General features: G+C 42.8%; 1 protein-coding gene across 2 annotated transcripts; it reads right to left on the bottom strand.

Annotated features, from left to right (window-relative positions):
* Nucleotides 1–1,649: 1,649 nt before the first annotated feature.
* Nucleotides 1,650–9,027, bottom strand: C5H11orf58 (chromosome 5 C11orf58 homolog). Of its 2 annotated transcripts, XM_030451129.1 has the most exons (6): nt 8,860–9,027; nt 8,475–8,555; nt 7,118–7,178; nt 5,281–5,390; nt 3,891–4,134; nt 1,650–2,008 (listed from the first exon to the last, which is right to left on the bottom strand). In XM_030451129.1, the coding sequence occupies exons 1-5, from the start codon at nt 8,917–8,919 to the stop codon at nt 3,925–3,927; spliced, it is 522 nt and encodes a 173-aa protein (XP_030306989.1). In that variant the 5' UTR covers nt 8,920–9,027; the 3' UTR covers nt 1,650–2,008; nt 3,891–3,924. The 2 variants fall into 2 exon arrangements, with proteins under 2 accessions (XP_030306989.1, XP_030306988.1); XM_030451128.1 differs by lacking the exon at nt 1,650–2,008 and having other exon boundaries at nt 3,028–4,134.
* Nucleotides 9,028–9,265: the final 238 nt, after the last annotated feature.

Genomic DNA, 9,265 nt, shown 5'->3' with positions numbered 1-9,265 from the left:
TTCTCTTTTTCTCTCAACTAGAGCTTCCTGAGGTATGGACACCATAAAATGGTATTAGATTTGGATAAATAATAGTGCACACTGCCAGTGTGATCTTATTCTGCACCTGTACATCAAAACCAAATCAAATGAGATAAGTCACTTTCTTTACTGCTGTATCCATCATGACACTACATCTATGTACTACTCAGGTATTTTTCTCAGGAAAAGTACACTTAAGGTGGTAGTCTTAAAAGCAAACAAAACCAACTTCTGCTTTGTCCCCTCAGTGAGGGTACCTTGACACATGTCCCTTCTCTTAATCCCCTCACAGCTTCCAGGAGACTGATGCAAATAACTGTGCCAGGCTTTGATTATGAGATATTGCACTGCCACTTTTTCTCTTTGTCTCCTGCAGTTTACAGAGGCAGCTTCAGTGCATAATTTAATCCATGTTCTGGGGACTGCAGCAAATCCACAGAGATTTCTACCAACCATCCTCTCTGGCATCAGAACAACATGTGCACATCTTTGATGTGAATTCCCCAACCAGAGCCTTAGAAGGACCTATAGCTTTGAAGCTGGCCTATAAATTGTGCTTTCAGGGATCGAGTTGTCAGCCTTCTCTTCAGGAAGAAAGGGAGAGTAAACTGTAAAGCAGTTGCATAAAGCTACAGGGCAACTTCTAGATTTGGTTTTCTTGGCCTGGAAGAATTCCTTTGAGCAAAAAACACATCCTGTTTTACTAGTCTTAGAAGCATCCTCATTTGTAACTGCAGGACCTTGTGGTCAGTGGGGCTGTCATGGTACCTGTCTGGAGGGCTTCCCTATTCCTGGGCAAATGGAAAGGGAACAGGCACATAGGTACTTCCAGCCTGTGGAAGTGTTTTCAGTCTTCCAAAGCTAAACGCTGATAATGCATCTGCACTGACCTGTGTGTAGGCAGATTTTCCGTGTGGGTAGCAATAGGTGAGAACATCTCCCACATGCTTAAGTTGTTGTGTGACAGATATAAGGTTCACCAGTTGTTTCTGAAATTAGTTGAAATATGGGCAGATTTCTGTCCTTCTGTTGAGATGGAAATAAGCTGTTCTTTGAGGAATTTCAGCCACCAAATCTTGTCTGAAAAGACAAATACAATTGCCTTCTTTATGATGCTATCATCTCTGGGAGCTCCTTCTGTACCAGTCTGTACAAGTGAAGACCCAACTAGAATCAACCAAGACACCTGCATTGATTTTTCCTGTGTTCTCTGACTCCAGTAAGTATGAGCTGAAACCATTCTGCTACTATCTGTGACACTACTGCTTATGCTATTACACCAAATGTTGCCAAAACTGACTCCCAAAGTAAAACATTTACTATACAATCTACACTGAACTAAAAATAGAGAATATATACTATATACAGAGAAGCTTCTTAGGCTGCTTCATAGATGACTGCAAGTTCTTAATATGTTTTTAAGTGTTACACAGAAACAGATGTGATTGATTATGTAAACCTCTTCCAGTTTTGAGCAGATGATTCTTAGGTCAGCATCATAAAGGAGTTATGCCAAACCTCATCAGGCTGTTCACAGTAGTATTACACTTTTGAGGAATGTAAGTTGTGTTTATTTTTTTTTTCTGGACAGAGCTGTTACTAGGATAGTTTAAATTATATTTTTTTTAATCTTTGTGTGGTCTATTTACTTCTTTTTGGAACTGACAGAAAAATCTGGTTTACAAGGCAGGAGACTCTGATTTGGAGCAGAGCTTAAGACTCCCTTGATGGCATTTGTTGAGGCAGGGTGGAGGAACCCATGCAGGGCCTGCCAGGTGGATCTGCTTTTCCTGGGGCTTTCCAGGTTGGTTGCACTGCAGAGAGCTTTCAGGTAAGGCTTTACCATGCTTTTCCTTTGAGGCCAGTGGGAAAGCAGCAGGGCCCTCTGCCTGGCAGGGTAGGTCTGCAGCAAGGGAATCAATCTATTGCCTTCTGAAAGTGAGTCTGTCTCTGTTAGAGTCCAGGTATCTGGGTGGATGCTGAGCAACTGCAGAAGAAAAGGTTGTAAGAGCAGTGCTTTAGTGCTGGACCAGGGAAGGCAGAGAGGTCAGTGTATATACAGCATTTTGCAGCCTACACCTTAATTCTGTAATTGCACCCCAGGCAACAAATAGCCAGCAGCCACACCTAAAAGAATTCACCAGTGACATGCTGGTTTAAGGGTAGCTAGTGTCTGCAGAGGAATAAACTGGTATCACTCTATCAGTTCATCTTTTGGGGAGGGCCTCTTATCTTGAGCAGCTTTTGTTAAGTCATGGTGAGGTTTTTCTTCCTTTACCATGTACAAGCAACTTTTAATTTTTGTCTATGTATTAGAAGCTTGCAGTAGTGGGAAGCCACATCCATACAAATCAATTACATATCACTGCCCATACGTAGCTGCTGTAATGCTGTTCTTAAAACTGAATGACTGGGGACTTTTGTGTTGAACAGTAGCATCACAGAATTGCTGGGATTGGAAGGGATCTTAAAGATCATCCAGCACGGGCAGATACCTTCCACTAGATCAGGTTGCTCAAGGCCCCAAAGTAGGAAAACATTAATCAGAATCTACTCCATTTTATTTACAATCATATTACTTTTATTTTTTCCATAATATAACTTACTCCAAATCCTCCCCCAGTAACTGATGCTTTCATGTTTACGTTCAGTAGACCTTTACAATGATAGCACATACTGCTGCTTTCATGTAAGCCAATGGGCTTGCAAACGTTGTCTGCATACCATGAATTGTATATGGAAACAAAAGATTCTCCACAAGCATCTACAGTGTTTCTTGGAACATATTTATGGTGGATTGAGGCTGTACTAGAGGTACAGATCAGATATTCTGCTCTCCTAGCAAGGACAGGCAGTTGATCTGTCTGATGTATTAAAAGAAGTCTAAAAGAAATCTGATATTTTATTAATTATATGAATACAATAAACTATAAATTTGCAAGGATGTGCTTAATTCTTGCTGGAAGGAGTTACTGGAACTCTTTAAGCATATCAACTTTACTTGAGAGGTGTACAACCTTTTTGTGGTAATTGCCTTAAACCTCCAAGTGAGGCATGTTATGGGGAGAAAAGGAAGAAGGGCTTGCATACTTTTAACTCTATATTTTATATTTTAAAAAGCTAAATGTTTTGTATAGCCTTTTCATTATCAAAGTATATATTCTCTTTCAAACTAAACTGCTTTCTTCAGGAGTAATTTTTAGTAACACGTCAGTGCTATAACCAGTAGCCAGTCATTCAAAAACCACTCTTTTCTACTAAAAGGTACAAAGAACTACAGCTTATCCCTCTCATTATAAAGCCAAAGCAGCAATTAGAGCTTTCTGTTCTAGCATGCATTTCCTAAACGGTGTCTCCCCTGCAACTGCTGTAGGACTGTGGACAGATCCAGTTATTAATACTGTCACAGAAGTCATTTCTCCTCTTAGCCCTGTCAACACCAGCATCTACAGACAAGCTCATTGTTTAAAGCTCTAGCACATCACAGGATAGCACTGATAATAATATTTTACAACTAATGCAACAGCGAGTAATTCACATGTACTCTTAATAGTTAAAATTCAAGACTGGGGGACTAACTAAAGAAACCACTAACATGAAGTTTCCTTATCTGGCATAAGGGAGGAGAGGGAAGGATAGTTTAGATAACATCATAGAGATTGGGCAGGAACAAAAAGAATTTATTTCTCCATCCAGTATTTTATACACTTTACAAAAACCAGTGATACCACTTTTGCCCATAAAAATGTTATCCATGGCAACTGAAAGCAAATACTACTTTATGTCATCTAAGGGGTCTTTTTAAAATCATAATACAAAGATTTGTGCTGTAGCAGTCCTCCACTTTGCACTGTAACAATAAGGCTTACCGTACTTTTAAATACAAAGCTGTTACATCTGCAGTTATGAACCACTGGCTTTAACAAACATCATTTTATAGTTGCTTTTTGCTTCTTTCTTGCTCTCTGGAACCTCAGCTTCATCATGTTTTTCAGCAGCTTGTAGCTCCTCTGCAGACTCCTCTTGCTCTGACTCAGAGCCACTTTCGGAGTCCTCTGAACTCTCATCAGAGGAGTGCCCAGCTGCCTCTTCTTGTTCTTCACTTTCCTGAAACTAGAAGTTCAGATTATAAGACAAATAAACCATTATTTCCTGGCAACTCCATTGCAGCTGTTAAAATTTCCCAGTGAGGTTATTTTGTTTAATGGCTCCTTTCATTTTAATAATAAAATGGGCTATGTTGCTAAATGCAGGTCTTTAATATACAATTTATTAGCCAGAAAGTGACTTCATCACAGTGCCTAATTGTACCAACAGTGACTTCCATGGTTTCCTCAGCTGCATTCTTATTTAATTACAGCAGAAATCCTAAACACACCATGTAATGAGTCTGAAAAGCTTCCTAGCAGCTTACAGCTTAGTAATTCCTTACCTTGGTGGACACTTTTAATATCTGTTATGGAGGGAAACATGATGAAATGAATGACTAGACCATCAAGAACTCGTATTTGTTATTAATCTTTGAAAATAAGTTTAGCAAACTCTGCAGCATAAGGAATGATGCAGTAATCCAATGATACAGCTAACAAGAACAATCCCCAAATGGATTTTTTCTCATTCTCCTAAAAAGCAAAGCCTCCCTGTGTGTAATATTAAGAATTCCCAGCACCACACAGGGTTTTTTTAGCTAATTCTGGAAACATCAGGTAAGTTTTAATGCAGTAATTCATGATAACAATTAGCAAAAAATTAATTATTGCACCTTTCAATTGGCATGCAGAGACATATCCCTAATAATTTAATTCTGTTTGTCACACTTCTCTTCCTGCTCATTCCTATGGAACTCCTTGCAAGTACAAGACCAGTCAGGTGTCAGCACCATAGAGAGGTATGTGCCTCACTGCAAAAAGAAGCCAAGATTATTAGCTACCACTGTCAGTGCAGATGGTTATCTTGCCTTCTTATGTATTCCTTGGCAACACCCTGATTTAATCTATTTGTCACTTCCTGTCCAAATCAGCCTTGACTACTATGGCACATTAAGCATGTCACATCACTTTCTCAGAGCAGTGAGAAGCATCCATTATTTTCAGCATCTAAATGGCCACCACAGCATACAAGAGGGGCCCAGTGCTTGCAGTAAGCTTGTCCCTTAACTCAAACTGTCTAAGTTTTCCCCTAGCTGTGGTGGTTGGATTTTTAAATGATGAATCACCTTGTATTAGTGAAAGCCAAATCATTATGGAAATAACTTACTACCTCACTGAAACCAAGTCCACAGTGGCGCCGGTTTCGTCCAGACATCGTGCTGTCCATGCTCTGCTGGTACTGGGACTCCAGTTCTTCATTCATCTTCTTGTCTTCTTCCCCTGCATTGTCCAGTGTACTTTGGTTATGGTTCATTCAAATTATCAAAGACATCAAATTACACAAAGTCATACTTCCAGAGTTTATCACGATGTGTGTGAAAAAGTTTAAAGAGAGAAATATTCAATACTGGACCGAGTATTTCTGCATGCAAAACCAACAGATTTATAAGCAATCCTAAGTGTGCAAGCAAAGTTGCTCTGATACAAAGATGGTTTGGTAAGTTCCTAAGATGTGGTGCATTTGTACAGCTGTACTAGGTGTGGTCTGTGTTCTGCTAAACAAGTCAACGTAACCAGGATGACTTCTCTGTGCTTCCTGCAACACATCACAGCAAGGACATGGTTTCTGGCCTTTACAACTTGTGTCATCACTAGGAATTACTAGCATTAAACTGTTACTATACAGCAGCAGAATTTAGGTCAATACCACCACTCTCATTTATAGAGCTGCATCTGAAACTATTTCATGCATCCTGAATTATCAAAAGCAGTTACTACAGCTCTGCATTTTTCCATCTTTAGGAATTAGCACAAAAAATAATTTTCAAGAGCTACTTGGACATGCCCTTTACTTACTCCTGTGAGGAAATAAACAATTACAGGGGGAAGACCTGTTTTAAAATAGTTAAAAATCTACTATTCCTGTGAAAGGTACCAATCTCTAATTCTCCCCTTGACGAGCCCACAATAAGCTAGTTTTTAATTAGTACCTCTGTAAAGTTGAAAGCTTGCATTGCAAATTAACATTTCCTCATTTGGAAGTTAGCTGTATGTTGCTATAAAAGGAGAATAATTATGATGTACAAGGAAGTAAACTGTCAAGTTCTGACATCTTGCAAAAAACCAGCATCTTTTATTAGCATCTTTTTATTAATAAGAAAGTAGTACTCATTCTTTATGACTCGCTAGAGAAAACATCATCTCTAAGAAATTTTTAGGGAATTTGGGTATAAGGAAGTGATTCCCAGTCTGCAAACTGGAACCAATCCTCAATCTTCTGTTTGTGTTTTGGTCCATAGATAATTTTTAGTAAATTGGAAAATTATTAGTGGAGCTTATCCGGGAAAGAAGTTTTCTGGAACTCTGACAGTTGCTATTCCATACAGCTTTGTAAAAACTTCTCTCAGACAGTCAAGCCCAGTTTGGTTTCAATGTGCTTTGACTTACTACCTAAGCAAGCCTGATAAGAAGTTACCATTATCATATATCAAATTACACATCAAATTATTGCTGACTGCCCAGATGACCTTACAGATATTTTCAGCTTCTACCCCACTACTTTAAGGCAGAGATCTTCCTGTTCAAGTGTGATATCACCCTGTTCTTTTCCATGCACAATCATTTAGAGGTTTGTATATCCATACCTGGCAGCAAGAAAGCAGTATGACACTGCTAGGTACCAGGAGCAATAAAACTTTTCTTTCTTACTTTGAAGCAAAACAAGACTGTGAACCTATAGGCCCCAATTTCCAGTGCATTTGTACACAGGTTTAAATGACCATCAAGTACTATGCTGAACCAGGACTTTATAAGGCAAGTAAGAGAAACTGTCAGTAATTTAACATGGGAAACCAGGAACTTCTACACCTCCACAGCCTAATCTGTCTTCAGCTTCAGCCATGAAAGCTGAATCCCCTCCCTGCAACATCCATGATGCTCAAAGTACTGGGATGTTCCTAAATAAGAATTCCATTTCCAACTTTGTGTCAGCTGTTGGATAAACTGACCTGTCCTGAAGTGAGAGGTTGATCTGTGGTCTCCGATAACAAGGCGGCCAGTATGTTCTTTCTAAAAAAAAAGGCAGTTTGTTTTGGAGCTTTACAGTGCACTGACAGCTCTGCCAGCATTCTGGAAGTCTTGAATGGAAGAGGTTTGCTGTCAAATCTTGACAACCAACTGTAAGTTACTAGATAACAACTGCTGTCTCTTGATGAACTTGTTTCATCTTTGTTTTGTTGAATTTTCTAAAAAAGAACCCCCAACAGCTACATAATCTTTAATCTTCCCACACCCCAAAGCTGGTTCTATTTCATTCTGTTTCTTGCTACTCCAAAGACGAAGACAAGTCATGCCAGTACATCAGCTAAACAAGGAGCAATGGTGATCACCTGGCATGAAAACTACACTACACACTGCTGGACTGTGAATTTAGGTTCTGGCAATTTACCCTTTGGGTATCTTTCTCTGGCACTATGCAGTTGTTCAGCCTGTGCATCTTACAATCATTCCACTTTGAGGCTGCTCACAGTATCAGGTAGGAACTTTACAGTGTTCATTAACATATTGGCTCAGTCGTTGCTCATTAGCAAATGCATCCCTGTAGGTAAGAACTGGTATTACATAGCAAGCAGCAGTAAGTATGCAAGCAGAAAGCAAGGTTAGTGGTAGTGTGATATTGTAATAGGTAGTGTCTTCCCATCCACTAGGAATATTAACTTTCACCTCCTTAGTACTGTAAAATATTAAACCACATTTTGTACATGGAAAAAGCACAATTTGTATTTTACTGGTGTTGCTGCTTTTCTTGTAAAAAGCATAGTAGATATTTTGGTTTAGATCATTTATCATTAAGAATATTTCCTGGATTATTTAGGTTATTATTTTGCTGTTTTAATCTACAACTACCTTTTTTAATTTTTTTTTTTTTCAATGAGAAAGAATTTTACAGGCCTAGTACACAGGTTTGTTTGTTTCTAACAAGGAATCTCTTGGCAATATCAGTGAACAATTCCATTCTCTGGTCTTAAAATATAAAGGTGTGGGGTGGGGAGGAAGTTGGGATTTGACCATTTCAGACTGGTATTTGGCATTACACCGCTGCTGACATAACAGCCGCGGCTCTGAAACCCAAATCCTCCTTAAAGGAGGGTCCCAAAGCGAAACTGCCTTTGAGTGTTGGGGTTTTTTTTTTCTTCCTAGAGCACTGCAGCCTGCACCAGACCTCCCTCCTCGAGGTATGGTTTTCGCATGGCAAAAAGGAATCCCTAGGCAGCCGCTGTGAGTATGTGTTGGGGGGCTGGGGGATTTCTCCCTCTCGGGTACCCGTGTGGAGGCAGGGGGAGGTGGAAAGCGGGGCGGCCTCACCTTCCCAGCGCCCATCAGTCGCAGGAACTTCTGTTTCCGCTCCTCGTTGCCCAGGTCCGCCGCCTCCCAGCTGCTTGAGCCCTGCGGGAGCACACGCTGACTGCGTCCGTCCGCCCGCCCCCTCCGCCCAGGCGGGCCCGGCGGCCCCTCACCCCAAGCCACAGCCTCCCCCGGGACGCCTCTGCCGGCCGTGGTCGCCCCCGTCGGCCGAGAGCCTGAGGAATGGGGCGGCCGGCAAGGCCGCGGCCTTCCCTTCGTCCCGCCGCGGGGATCGGGCGCCATACCGGGGCCAAGCTGCGGCCTCCCGCCCTCCCTCTGCCTCCCGCCCGGCCTCCTCCTCCCTCCCTCCCGCCGCGCGGCTGCCCCGGGCCCCGCGCCCATTTACATCGGGGGAGGCCGCTCGCTTGAGGCCGTGGTGGCCCTGGGATTCCCTGGCCGAGCTCATCGCTGCGGCTGGGTGACCGGGCCCACTGCCGCCTTCCTGACGGAGCCGCTCCCTCCGCAAGCGTCAGGTCGCAGCCCCGGCTGGGCCGCGGGGCACGCCGGGAATGGTAGTTCTGGTCCGGGTCCTGGGAGCGCGGCGAGGGCAGCGGGGACTCCCCGCCCCACAGGCCTCTGCGGCAGCGGGGGCGTCTCTGAGCGTTGATTGGCAGGGGCGCGTGCACCTCCCCAGTGCCGCCTCCGCAGGGTGGTGGCGTCGCGCGGCTGAGGCGGGCTCGGGGGTCGCGCGGCTGAGGCGGGCTGCGCGCGGCTGAGGCGGGCTGGGGGTCGCGCGGCTGAGGCGGGCTGCG

The sequence above is a fragment of the Calypte anna genome, chromosome 5, assembly GCF_003957555.1.
Source record: "Calypte anna isolate BGI_N300 chromosome 5, bCalAnn1_v1.p, whole genome shotgun sequence".
In the NCBI taxonomy this organism is placed as follows: Eukaryota; Metazoa; Chordata; class Aves; order Apodiformes; family Trochilidae; genus Calypte; species Calypte anna.
Note: the sequence above shows the minus strand (reverse complement) of the source record. Positions and strands in the feature narration are given on the sequence as shown.

Excerpts from the sequence above, each read along its gene's own strand:
- C5H11orf58 (XM_030451129.1), bottom strand. The coding sequence starts at position 8,919 with ATGAGCTCGGCCAGGGAATCCCAGGGCCACCACGGCCTCAAGCGAGCG. Across the intron at positions 7,179-8,474 it reads GACTGATGGGCGCTGGGAAG|AAAGAACATACTGGCCGCCT; the intron begins GTGAGGCCGCCC and ends CTTTTTTTTTAG. Across the intron at positions 5,391-7,117 it reads AACCTCTCACTTCAGGACAG|GGGAAGAAGACAAGAAGATG; the intron begins GTCAGTTTATCC and ends TGGACAATGCAG.